General features: G+C 36.4%; 1 protein-coding gene across 2 annotated transcripts; it reads left to right on the forward strand.

Annotated features, from left to right (window-relative positions):
- The first annotated feature begins 1,149 nt into the window (after window positions 1-1,149).
- LOC132631586 (uncharacterized) lies at window positions 1,150-13,258 on the forward strand. Of its 2 annotated transcripts, XR_009578907.1 has the most exons (7): window positions 1,150-1,733; window positions 3,776-3,923; window positions 4,014-4,164; window positions 4,311-4,436; window positions 4,524-4,604; window positions 12,764-13,059; window positions 13,134-13,258. XR_009578907.1 is itself a non-coding variant. In XM_060347198.1 (6 exons), the coding sequence occupies exons 1-6, from the start codon at window positions 1,530-1,532 to the stop codon at window positions 12,948-12,950; spliced, it is 897 nt and encodes a 298-aa protein (XP_060203181.1). In that variant the 5' UTR covers window positions 1,150-1,529; the 3' UTR covers window positions 12,951-13,177. The 2 variants fall into 2 exon arrangements, 1 of the variants encoding a protein (XP_060203181.1); XM_060347198.1 differs by having other exon boundaries at window positions 12,764-13,177.
- The last annotated feature ends 1,195 nt before the right edge of the window (window positions 13,259-14,453 follow it).

Genomic DNA, 14,453 nt, shown 5'->3' on the forward strand with positions numbered 1-14,453 from the left:
TGACACTCCAGGTTAAAAATGACATTTTTAATTTGACAAAATTCAAAAGGTATTTTTGATATGTTACATTAACTTAGAATACTACAAGATTTGAAATGATTTTTTCTTTTAACTTATGTCCAGTTAAACCAAGAAAGGTAGTACAGATTGGTGTCCCGCTCAATCACGATAGGCCCTATTTATCCAGTGTTCTTGTTTAAAAATTTAAAATAATATTTGAAGGTTATTTTAAGGGTCAATTACATTAAACACCTCAATAATATGACTTAATTCCGAATACATCCCTATATTTTAAAATAAAACACTTATAACCCCTATACTATACAAATTCTACATTAAACACACCTGATGACATATATATGTAACTAAGTATATAAAAATATAGTTATTAAAAATATAAATAAGAAGATTTTATGTACTTTTTAAAAAAAATTAATAAAGGATATAATTTTGGTATTGAATATCTTTATTGACACATTTGATTAAAACAAAGAATGAAGATATATCTTTCAAAGTTTATATTTAAGAAATGAACACAAATTACTGAATAAGATATATTGGCTATTAATAATAAGTTTCCTACACTCTAAACATGTATTTATTTGCATTTTATTAATTATAATATCATATTATATAACAATTTCTCATTTTTATTTCGGTTTATTTATTTATTCTTCAGCTTCAAAATTATCTTAAAATAAAATTAAATATTTTATAATTAATTTGTGTTTTGATTATTATGTTTTAATACAATTGATTTGTACATACCTCGGGTGTAGGTGTAGGATTAGTATAGGGGGTGTAAGTGTCTGTTTTTCAAATACAAGGGTGTGATACGAAACTTAATCATAATATAAGGGTGAGTGTAATTAATCTTTATTTTAAATAGGTATTTGTTTATCGAATTGATCAACTATTTTAGTCTTAAACTTGAAACGTGAAATTTGAAGTTTAAAATAATTATTTTAGAAATTTTACGCTTCAACTTTATTTTCATATCAAACACAATTTTATATTTCAAATATCCTCTTTCAACTTAACTTCAAATATATATTTTTTCTTTTCAAATATCAGTCAATTCATGTTCAAACACCTACAAAGGAGCTGATTGGACATAAGATATTTTTTTAAATTTCTTTTTAAAGACATTGTATGGTTAATTTAACTGAATTTTTAGTTAGTTTTTAAGTTTAAAAAATAAGATTTTGAGAGCTTTTCAAGTAAACAATCTTTTTTTCACTAACAAAACTTTCAATTTTTCAAGTGAAATGTAGACGCATACAAAGTTACAAAGGCAACTTCAAATTCCAAATTATTATTTTTCAAAGTTGAATTTCAAAGACTATACTAATAAATATTTGCAGTGTTTGTCTCCTAGAAGAATAGAATGATAGTTGTGTTTTCCTTGTCACAAAAGAATTACTCAAGAAGTAGCTTTGTGGCTGCATTAGATCAACACAACCATCAATTGTGTCAATTTAGCAAACCCCCTTTTATTCTTCTAATTGATATATGAAGCTATAGTAGATATGGAAGGTGGGAAAGGAATAACAGCGAATCCACGCCCTTGCAGCATTCATAGAGTGTTGCCAAGCAATAAAAGGCATCGAACTGATAATAATGGTTTGCTCAATAGTGTCAACAAACTTCAAAGGCGTGAGATTTCATCTCGTAAAGATCGTTGTTTTGCCCTTGCTAATTCCCATGAGAAGTTCCGTAACATGTGCCTCACGGTTCGCTTCTAATCTATCAACATGGCTTTTTCTTTTTATTACTCCACTACTAAAAACAAGATGCTCAGTTTTTTCTTCTTTTCACACATTGCCTTCTTTGTAGTAGCAGCACACAGTTATACCGTAGTCATTTATTCTTCCATGTGTATTACCATTTGTTGCTACATTGTTTTCATTTTCGTAGTTATCTATAGCAGTTAATTCTCCTTTTACCGTGACTTTCTTACTTTGTTATTCCTTGCTTTCATATTATTTTCGATACGCTTGATCATATCTAACCTTTTGTCTTTTCATCTTTTTGTCTCCTCTATTGAGCCGAGAGTCTTTCGGAAACAACCGCCCTACCTTTCAAGGTGGGGGTTAGGTCTGCGTACACTCTACCCTCCCCAGACCCCACATAGTGGGATTATACTGGGCTTGTTGTTGTTGTTGTTGTTGTTTTGTCTCTTGCTATTTCTCAAGAAACAGCCTCTCTACCCCACAAAGGTAGGGTAAGGTAAGTTAGTCTGCCTACGTCCTACCGTCCCCGGACCTCACTTGTGGTATTACACTGGATAAGTTGTTGTTGTTGTTACTTGTGGGTGTACATTAGCTCCTACGCTTGTTCAGTATTGTTTGACTCAGTACAACAACAACAACAACAACAAACCCAGTAGGCGTTTAGCAATAGAAGCCAAATATTTTTCACTTTATTTGGAACTTTTGAAGTTGGAGTTGTGTTTGGTTATACTTTTTGCAAAGACTATTTGGTTGTTTGAACGTACTGAAAGTGAAAAAAGGGTTTTAGGTGTTTTCCAAATTCCGGATACAACTTCAAGTCATATTTGGAATTTTCATGGCTAAACGTTGATTTTCAAATAAAGTGAAAAAATTTCCGGAAAAAAGTGAATAATTTTCACGGCCAAACAGGTCCCAGTGTAATCTCACAAGTGGGGTCGGGGAGGGTAGGATGTATGCAGACCTTACCCCTCCGATAGACCCTCGGCTCAAAAGAAATGTATCCAAATTCCAACGTAGGATTGTAAGAAAATATAACAGAAAAATAGCAAGATACAAGACAAGTGCAACAACTGATAGTGAATAAGAAACTACACGATAAAGTATAGTTTGACTCATTACTTGCTTATAATTGACCAGAACTGTATGTAGTTAAGAAAATGTGCTGAATGAACATTTCCTTTAGCTTAATCCAAGTGATTGTTGATATAGCTTATATGAAGAATAGACAAAACAGGATCCTTACTTTGATGATAATCTGATCTCAGGAAGATGCAAACTTTTTCATGAGAAATGTGATTTGGTCACTAAAACCAAGTCTTGACAATTTGTTTCAAACTATTTGTTACTCCTTTGGAATCCTTTTGACTTGAAAAGGGGTAATTCTATTAGATATTTAAGGATACCAAAGTGCTTCACCTGCAATCTGAGACTTAATATCCAAAGGAGAAAGATGGATTATAAATATTAAATCATTTTTCTTTTCCTTCAACCTTCAAACAACCAGCTAAAAGTTTCATTCTGAACTGCAGCATCCTGATCTCCTCAACGTTGTAGGAAAATGAAAATTTCTTATAGAAAATGATTACCTTGAGTACCTTTACCAAGGTCTCTATTTGTTCTTTGTGGACCTTCTTAAGCTTTCCTCCTGTATTAGAATATGTGATATAGTTGAACCATGAGATATGTGTTGAAATAGGTTCCACATAAATCCTATTAGAGAATTTTTCTGATACATGTTTTGTCATCTTTGTGCTAAGTGTGGTTTACCTCAAGGCTGTGGCCTCATGGTTAATGAAGTGGGTTAACACCATGAGGTCTCAGTTTCAAGTCCCAGCGAAGGTAAAAATACTAGGTGATATTTTCCCATTTGTCCAAGCCTTGGTGAATAGAGTTACCCAGTACCTATGCTGGTGAGAGGTAGCAGATACCCCGTGGAATTAGTCGAGGTGTGCACAAGCTGGCCCGAGCACTGCGATTATAAATAATAATAATAATATGCTGGATGCTACAAAAGCTTGATTTTTTTAATTAATATTTATCAGGAGGAATATGATACTCATGAACCAAGGGGGCATTTTCCATTAGCTTTTCCTTTCTTGATGACGAGAGCGAAGGTTGTTGAGATCGTTGCAGCCCGTGATATTGTATTTGCACTTGCACATTCTGGTGTATGTGCAGCTTTTAGTAGAGGTAACAGGAGGTGGATCTCTTTTGACTTGATGCACTTGACTTGTGGTTACTTATTATGTGAAGTGCTAACTTGTGGTGGTGTAAGTGCAGAGACAAATGAAAGGATCTGTTTCCTGAATTTAAGTCCTGATGAAGTGATCAGAAGCTTGTTCTACAATAAGAACAATGGTTCATTAATCACAGTATCAGTTTATGCTTCAGACAACTTCAGTTTGCTGAAATGCAGATCCACAAGGATTGAGTACGTAAGCTGCTCCTTTTGGTGTGACCTCCTTTTTGTTTTTCCTTCCTTTTTATGGTTTATCCTCCGAAACCCAGTTTACGGGCTGAGCTCATCTTCACCATAGCCATATCGTTGCTGTGATCATATGAAATGTGGATATGTAGATACATACAGCGTGGCAAGGCCGGTGCAGGTTTTCCCCTTTTTGAATCAGAGGCTCTGAAGTGGCCTGGCTTTGTAGAGTTTGATGACGTAAATGGGAAAGTGCTTACTTACTCTGCTCAAGATAGGTATCCAATCTTTTCCTGAATTACCAAGTATATTAATTGGATAAGATTATCCACACTGACATTGGCTTTTCTTTTTTGTTTTCCTAGTATTTACAAGGTCTTTGACCTGAAAAATTATATGATCCTGTACTCTATATCGGATAAGAATGTACAAGAAATCAAAATCAGGTAATTTTCTCTAATCCCAACTCCCAGGTTTTATTCAAAAAGGGAAAATAGGACACTGCTTATTGTCCTCACTCTATAAAGGAGGATAAATCTCTTCAGAAAGCAAATCTAGTCAAGAGGACAGGGTGATTCTTGTTTCCTGGTCATGATCATTGTGTTGTGGTAAGACATGGAAACTGATCTTCTTACACACTGAAGGTGCATACCCTTGCTATACTGAAGAAAAATAGATGGTTGCAACTTGGGCTGAAGCTAAGTTTGTGTTTGGTCTTAACTACTGTATACATCTCAGTTCTCATTCGTGGCACCGGCAAGTGCAGCTCATTAGAGAAACTATCCCTGTGAAAATCCCTACTAGGATTGATTTCTTTAATAAAATGCATAAAGAGTTGGTGCCGGAAATAACCCGGTATCACCTTCTTCCATATGAAATAAGCTGTTGCAGCTAATGCAGTTCTCATCGGTCTTATATATGAAGCTTCCTCTCGAGTGTAGAACGTGTTGCTGTAACTCATCTGACCAGAGCATCTGTTTCATGTATCAGTCTTTAGCTGCTCAGTTTCTAACTCGAGAATACCCTGGAAAAAAAGCTATCAAAGAATTGGTTATTGATCAGACTCCATATTCTTAGCAGAGAAAAAGTATCATCTACCATTACCCATTCTGATGATCTTTCTTTAGTAAATAGCCTACCGGAATTCATTGATTGCTCTATACATATTTACCATGGAAAAACTTTTTCATTGATTAAAGCCATTGAAGGCGATGATTTCAACTACCAGAATTCATTGAAGTGATGTCAGGTTATTAGTTGAAAGGTGTTTTTTAATATAACTGTGGTGCATTGTGTGCACCTCTACTAATCCACCCAATACTTGCTACCTCTAACAGCACGAGATACTATGCTATTCTGCCTAATAAGTTAAGGGTCTGGCAAGAATTCACCTAGAGCAGCCTTTATTGGGATTCAGACATTGGTTCCAAGATTGTTACTGCGACTCTTCGAATGCTACGCCGCCCTGCGTTGGTTATTGAAAGCATTAAGTGATCATATGCTTAGTATTGTTGGGTGGGGATCAAGTGGGTACCATAAGCATTACTAAGATTATATGGAAGCTGGTTACTTACGAGTATTTACATATTTTTCGCATTTACCGGTAGGAGATTTATGAGTGTTACTCTAATATTTCATGAAGATTAATGTTGCTTCTTTATTGGTCTCAGTGGCAGATCAAGGATTTACAAACCGTGGTTTTTAATTCAGAGAGTGGGTTCTAAAGTATATACACACATACAACATACTCTATCTATACTTGCTTTTCACACAGATATATATAGGGTTCGAACCAAAAGCCAGGGATTTGGTAGGATCCAGAAACCGTATTGGGTCTGCCCCTTATTGGGCCTTTTTAATTAGCCATCTCTGTTCTGTGGTCTCAAATTTCCTTGGCTGTTTTCTACACAAATCGCCTGAAATATTCAATTCTTCTGCTGCCAATGTTAAGCCTTGTCACCATACACTGATACTACATGATGTACCAGCACATTAATGAAAACAAAGAAGTCCTCAAGAAGTAGAAAATCTATAGTATCAATTAATGAAAGACTTGGTACACTGCTATTTGGAAAGTTACACTCTTTAGCTGTATCCTGTAGCACTGGAAGTGAAGTGATGAAAATCAAGAAGCTATATTGGGCTTTTGTTATTTAGGGTGTCAACAACAAGCTCTTGTGAACCCAATAATTGGTATGTGGACTTGTCTTCAAATTCAAGAAGCCCAAGGATGATTTCAAGCCCAAGAAGCCAAGTTAAAATTATTTCCTTCTTAAATTAGGATTAGTTGTTTTCCTTGCTCTAGTAGGTTTTACTTTCCCCTTTCCTTGTAGAATAGGGATTTTACTTTCCTTGTTTTAGCTATTTCCTTTCTAGAGTAGAATAAGGATTTGTAGTCATCAAAGAAGAGACCCTAGGCCTATATAAAGGGTTCTTATTCTTTGTTAAACACTATTCACGTTTTGAGGAGAAACCTAAATTTTGCAATAGAGTTATTTTCTCTATTTGGTGTTCTTTATCCTTGTTTTTGGTTCCAAGCAAGGTGGTGATAGTCTTTATCTTGTTTTCAATAGCGTGTGGTGTTTCTTTATCACGTTAATTGATTTCAAGTGGTGACTTAGGAACTTTATTTGTTTTGATCATTCAAGAACGCGGTTCTTGATTAAAATTCGTTCTAGTTCATACCCAAAACCTTAATTTTCTTTCCATCGTGCCGGCCTCAATACTTACTTGATTTAAACGATTCAATAGTTATTTTTATAGTTCAGATTGTCATCTTTCACATAGCTTTTGAATCACTTTAATCCAACGCCTATAACTTGAGATACGCCTGTTTCTTGAATCTGCCCATCAAATCACTTCAAGAACTCTCCTGGTCGATTGGTTCTTTGTTAACTCGAAGAATCACATCAATTTGGTATCAGAGCTCAGTTGAGGAGTACCATGGCTAATAATATACAAGCAAGAAGAGGACGTTGGGTTCAAGAAGATGACGGAAGAGCAGCGGATCGTGACATGGAGATGGAAGAGATGAGAAGGACCATACAACAATTACAAACACAACTTCGACGTTACCAAAGGCAAGAACGGCGAAGGATTCCTAAGGATGATAACGAAGGGTCTGATATTAATCCCTTTCATGATGTTGATGAAGATGACTCTAGCGATAAATCTGATTTTGCTAGGAGACGACAAGATGATGAATTTGATCATCCAAAAAGAAGGAGGACTCATATAAGGGAGAAAAGAGATGATGTGAAGGTTGATGTTCCTGATTTTGATGGAAAAGCCCAAGGGGATGCGTTTATGGATTGGTTACTCACTGTTGAACGAATCTTTGAGTTCAAGGACTACTCTGAGGAGAAAAAGGTGAAGATTGCTGCCATCAAGCTTAAAGGATATGCATCACTTTGGTGGGAGAATCTTAAACGAGAAAGAGAAAGAGAAAGAGAAGGTCGTGGAAAGATTCGAACGTGGGAGAAGATGAAAAGAGAACTGCGTAGACGTTTTATTCCTGATACATACAAGCAAGAAAACTATCTGAAGTTTTATAATCTTCGTCAAGGAGACCTGACCGTGGAAAACTATACTCGGGAGTTTGAATATCTCATGATTAAGTGTGATACTCGAGAACATGAGGAGCAAACTATAGCAAGGTACATTGGTGGGTTGCGGCTTTCCATCGCAGATGCTATTCGACTGCAACCTTATTGGACATTTAATGATGTGCGAAAACTTGCTATCAATGTTGAACAGCAACAAAAGGAGCCGAAAAGATCTTACCCCAAGAAGAACTATTCTAACCAGGGGAATAATAATATTGGTGCTGGGAATTCCAAGGCAATTCATAGAGGTAATTCTTCTAATTCAACTAATGCTAAGAGTGATGAGAAGAAACCTCAAGGGGATTCAACTAGGAGAAAGTGTTTTAAGTGCCACGGTTTTGGCCATCTACAAGCTGATTGTCCCAATCGAAAGCCTATTATGATAGTTGAGGAAGAAGATGGGGCTGATCATGAAGACAACCAAGAATCTGATCAAGTTGATGAGGAACGTGAGGATGCCGAAATTGAAGCCGATGAAGGTGCTTGTTTAGTTATTCAGAGAAGCTTACATGCTGGACATAGAGATGAAGAGTCTTGTCAAAGAGAAACACTTTTCCACACTAGGTGTACTTCACATGGCAAGGTATGTTCTGTGATTATTGATGGTGGAAGTTGCACTAATGCTGTTTCGGAAGAGATGGTGACTAAATTGGGTTTGAAGACTGAGAAACATCCCAAGCCTTGCAACATTAAGTGGTTACAAGATGGTGGAGGTATGAAGATCACAAAAAGATGTTTGGTCTCTTTTTCAATCGGTAAAATCTATAAAGACCAGATTTGGTGTGATGTAATGAGTATGGATGCTTGCCACTTATTACTTGGCAGACCATGGCAATATGATAGGCGTGCTCATCATGATGGATACCTTAACACCTATTCATTTATTGTTGATGGACGTAAGATAACTTTGAAACCATTGCACCCAAGAGAGCTTAATAAGAAGACCAAACCCATGGGTGATGATGCCCTATTGACCAGATCACAAGTTGTTGGCCACATTAATAAAGGAGAGCCATTGTATATTGCAATAGCTATAGAAGACTCACAAGAGGAGGAGAAAGAGTTAGATGCACGAGCCAAAAAGCTACTTACTAAGTTTGATGATGTGATCTCTGAGGATGTCCCATTAGAACTTCCACCTATGCGTGATATTCAACATCAAATTGACCTTATACCTGGGGCTTCTTTGCCGAACAAAGCTGCTTATAGGATGAATTCTACACAACAAGCTGAACTCCAAAGGCAAGTTGAAGAGTTACTAGAGAGGGGCTTAATAAGAGAGAGCCTTAGCCCTTGTGTTGTACCCGCTTTGCTTGTTCCTAAGAAAAATGGAACCTGGAGGATGTGTGTTGATAGCCGGGCAATCAACAAAATCACCATCAAGTATCGCTTTCCAATCCCTAGGTTAGACGATCTATTTGATCAATTGCATGGTGCTAAAATCTTTTCCAAGATTGATTTGAAGAGTGGATATCACCAGATTCGTATGAGAGAAGGTGATGAATGGAAGACTGCCTTCAAGACTACCCAAGGCTTGTATGAATGGTTGGTAATGCCTTTTGGTTTGTCTAATGCTCCGAGCACATTCATGAGACTTATGACTCATGTGTTTAGACCATTCATGGGGAAGTTTGTTGTTGTTTACTTTGATGATATCTTAGTTTTTAGCAAGGAGGAATTCGAACATGAGAAACATTTGGAGAAGGTTTTTGAAACCTTAAGAAGGGAGAAGTTGTATGCACAACTCAAGAAGTGCATCTTTTATGCTGATAACGTTTGCTTCCTTGGTTACATAGTAACTAGTGCTGGTATTCAAGCTGATCCAAGCAAAATAGAGGCAATCTTAAGTTGGCCAACTCCTAGGTCAATTTCAGACATAAGGAGTTTTCATGGAATGGTGTCCTTCTATAGACGGTTTATTAAAGATTTCAGCACGTTGGTTGCTCCTATAACTGAGTGTTTGAAGGGAGGCATATTCAAGTGGAATGAAGCTGCCCAAAAGAGTTTTGAATTGATCAAGAATAAGATGACACAAGCTCCTATCCTTCAGTTACCAAACTTTAATGATCTATTTGAAGTAGAATGTGATGCTTCAGGTGTTGGCATTGGAGGAGTCCTTAGTCAAGAAGGTAAACCCATTGCATACTTTAGTGAGAAGTTGGGTGGACCTAAGCTGAGGTATTCCACATATGAGAAAGAGTTTTATGCTATTGTTCGAGTTTTGCAACATTGGAGTCATTACTTGCTGCCCAGAGAGTTTGTTCTATATTCTGATCATGAGGCGCTAAAGTATCTTAATCATCAACAAAAACTCAATGCGAGGCATGCAAAATGGGTAGAGTTCCTTCAAAATTTTCAATTTGTGATCAAGCACAAGTCTGGAAAACTAAATCAAGCTGCTGATGCTCTTAGTAGAAGACCATGTGTGCTTTCCATCATGCAAACTAATGTATTTGGATTCGACCATATTAAGGAACTTTATGAGGCTGATCCAGACTTTGGAGTCATTTGGACGAGATGCTTGGAAGGTCCACAAAGAATGTTTTTGATAAGAGATGGTTTTCTTTACTATGGCAAACAACTTTGCATACCACAAGGCTCTTTAAGAGAGTCCATTGTTAGAGAAGCACATGAGGGTGGATTAGCTGGTCACTTTGGCCATTCTAAGACATCAAAGATGATTCAAGAAAACTTCTATTGGCCCAAGTTGAATCGAGATGTTGAGGTTGATTGAACGTTGTGAAGCTTGTAAAAGGGCAAAGATGCATGGTAGCAATAAGGGGTTATACGAACCTTTGCCAATTCCCACAACACCTTGGGAACATATCAGCATGGATTTCGTGCTTGGATTACCAAGAACTCAAGAAGGTAAGGATTCTATCTTTGTCGTGGTAGACAGGTTCTCTAAGATGGCCCACTTTATCTCATGCAAAAAGACAAGTGATGCAACACATGTGGCTGTTTTGTTCTTTAACCATATTGTCAAGTTGCATGGTATTCCTAGAAGCGTTGTTTTAGATCGTGACACTAAGTTTCTAAGTCACTTTTGGCGTACTTTATGGGCTAAGCTTGGTACAGAGTTGAAGTATAGTTCGTCTTATCACCCTCAGACGGATGGACAAACAGAGGTAGTCAATCGGAGTTTGGGTTCCCTATTAAGAAGTCTAGTTAAGAAGAGCATAAGAGAGTGGGAGTCACTGCTGCCACAGGCTGAATTTGCTTTCAACAAGTCTGTGAATCGAACAACCGGAAAAAATCCTTTTGAAGTGGTATATGGTAAGAATCCTCTTGGTCCCTTAGAATTATCTCCTCTCATTCAAAATCATTCTTTTAGTGGAGATGCTGATGAAAGAGTTAAAGAGTTGAAGAAAATTCATGAGAAAGTTTTACAAGAGATTGAGAGGCAAACAAAAACATACAAGAAACAAGCTGATAAGAAGAGAAAGAAACAACTCTTTAAAGTGGGAGACTTAGTGTGGGTATACTTGAGGAAGGAAAGGTTTCCTAAACAAAAGTGTCCAAAGTTGCAAGGAAGAGCTGATGGTCCCTTTCGTGTTGTTCAAACGTTGGGTAATAATGCTTATAGAGTGGAGCTACCAGAAGAGTATGGGGTATCCCCGATATTTAATGTAGCTGATCTTGCACCATTTATTGAGCCTTCAGACTCGAGGACGAGTCTTTCTCAACCAGGGGAGAATGATGAAAATCAAGAAGCTATATTGGGCTTTTGTTATTTAGGGTGTCAACAACAAGCTCTTGTGAACCCAAGAATTGGTATGTGGACTTGTCTTCAAATTCAAGAAGCCCAAGGATGATTTCAAGCCCAAGAAGCCAAGTTAAAATTATTTCTTTCTTAAATTAGGATTAGTTGTTTTCCTTGCTCTAGTAGGTTTTACTTTCCCCTTTCCTTGTAGAATAGGGATCTTACTTTCCTTATTTTAGCTATTTCCTTTCTAGAGTAGAATAAGGATTTGTAGTCATCAAAGAAGAGACCCTAGGCCTATATAAAGGGTTCTTATTCTTTGTTAAACACTATTCACGTTTTGAGCAGAAACCTAAATTTTGCAATAGAGTTATTTTCTCTATTTGGTGTTCTTTATCCTTGTTTTTGGTTCCAAGCAAGGTGGTGATAGTCTTTATCTTGTTTTCAATAACGTGTGGTGTTTCTTTATCACGTTAATTGATTTCAAGTGGTGACTTAGGAACTTTATTTGTTTTGATCATTCAAGAACGCGGTTCTTGATTAAAATTCGTTCTAGTTCATACCCAAAACCTTAATTTTCTTTCCATCGTGCCGGCCTCAATACTTACTTGATTTAAACGATTCAATAGTTATTTTTATAGTTCAGATTGTCATCTTTCACATAGCTTTTGAATCACTTTAATCCAACGCCTATAACTTGAGATACGCCCGTTTCTTGAATCTGCCCATCAAATCGCTTCAAGAACAAGATCCTGGTCGATTGGTTCTTTGTTAACTCGAAGAATCACATCATGAAGACTCATATTTCTCTCTGAAGAGTTAAAATCGTATGCTATTTATTCTTGACTTATTTTGGATGCCCTTTGGCTTTTAGATGTTTATGGGAGGACAACAATAGATTTCTTGAGCATACTGTGAGTTAAGGAAAGCAATTCCTTATGCATCTCACTCTCTTTGAGACATTTTAAGTAAGGATGATTCTGTTCCTCATAAGGACTTTGTCTGAGATATCTAAAGTAAGAGTCATTCTGTTCGATTTGGACCAATTCTCCTAGGCACTGATCCCAATGTATGGACCTTATGCTTTCTATATTCTCAAATTTTGTGAGTTTCAAATGTTCGTGCGTTAGAGAGATAATTGGTGCTATTTGTCTTTGAGCAAAGTTGTCTTTGGTGTAACTTTATGTAGTAAATGTGTTTTATAAGTTTTATTTCCTTATTACTGCTGTTTAGTGGTCTCCTTATTATTTTTGTTTAGTGGTCCGTAATATCTATTAACAGCCTCTTTTTAAAACAGTCCAGGTATTATGTTACTGATTTTCACTCGAGCTCAGAGTTATGTTCCACTAAAGATATTGTCTATAGAAGATGGGACAGTTCTTAAAGATTTCAACCACTTCATTGAAATAAGAAGGTTGATTTCATTGAACAATTCAATGAGAAAGTTCTTGTCAAACAAGATAATGAGGATCTCCAAATTCTAGATGTATATTAGCTTCCTAACATGCTATTTTCTTACTTTCTTTGCCTGGTTTACACTCTGCGCTTTGACTTCCTTTCTTGGTACAGGTTCGCAACGCTGAGCTGAAAGAGGTTAGCAGAACTGAGTTTGTGACTCCATCTGCATTTATATTTTTGTATGAGAACCAGTTGTTCCTGACATTTAGGAATGGAACCATTGCTGCATGGAATTTCCGTGGAGAACTTGTAACTTCTTTTGAGGATCACCAATTGTGGCATCCAGACTGCAATACTAACAACATTTATATTACTAGTGGTCAGGACCTCATCATTTCTTATTGCAAAGCAGATACTGAGGATCAGTGGGTTGAGGGGAATGGTAAGTTCTGTACTCCTACTTTCTCCAATCTGATGCAAGCACGTTTTAAAATTAAGATCTACTATCATACTTGAATGCCAATTGAGAGATGACATTTAAGTTGTTTTTCTTATATACCATATTTGCTGATGCAAACTTTTTAGCACCCTATTAGGACAGGGAATGAAGGTGACAGGGAGTATTTTGGTTAAATAGTCTTTTCTCATTAATTTTTAAGACAATAAAATGTGCAGATGTTAATATTTACAAAAAGATCCCACTTCACATCAAATCAGCATCTATTCAAGTGCTTTGGGAAAGGATGGAAAGGCTCCAGTCTCCAGTTAATTAATGAATTCTGAGAATCTGTTTACCAAAGTTTTCTGATGAAATCTTAGAGTTGATTAATTGGTTGTGCCTTTTAATGTTTATACAGATTTACCTCATACTTGCTATGATTTGGATGGAATAGAGTGTTGAAATAACCAGCGCAATAAGAACTACTGTCAAAAAAGAAAAAGCAACAACGATAACAATAATTAGAAAAGAAAATTTCTTCTAGATAAATTTGAAAATATTCAGAAAAAGTTTGGCTGACAATGCCATCAACAACAACATCATACTCAGGCTGACAATGCCATCATAAAATACTTTACCTTATTAAAAATTTTGAAAATATTTAGAAGAATAAAACCTTCACATAAAGAGAATGACACATTCTCTTGATGTGGACTAGATATTTATTTTCTCATTAATAGTATCAGAAATAGGTTAAAGTTGTAAATTTTGTAATGTAAAATGGCACAGAGTGGTATGAAGTTTCTAAGTTCGATTTGTGATGTAGCTGGTTCTATCAACATCAGTAACATCTTGACTGGAAAATGTCTTGCCAAAATAAATGCAAGCAATGGCAGAGCAAAAGAAGACAAGCACAACAAAGATGGTGGCTCAAAGAAGGAAATGAAGTCTCACAAGCTGAGAAGCTCAGTTGCAAAGGCGCTCGAAGAGATAACTGCCCTTTTTTACGATGAAGAACGTAATGAAATATATACTGGTAATAGTCATGGTTTGGTTCATGTCTGGTCTAACTAAAATAGGATTCTTTTGAGATCCAGCAAGTATGTGCTACCCAGAGCTGTTCTTGGCTTTGGGTATTTTTCCCCCAACA

Source organism: Lycium barbarum, chromosome 3 (assembly GCF_019175385.1).
Source record: "Lycium barbarum isolate Lr01 chromosome 3, ASM1917538v2, whole genome shotgun sequence".
Classification (NCBI taxonomy): domain Eukaryota; kingdom Viridiplantae; phylum Streptophyta; class Magnoliopsida; order Solanales; family Solanaceae; genus Lycium; species Lycium barbarum.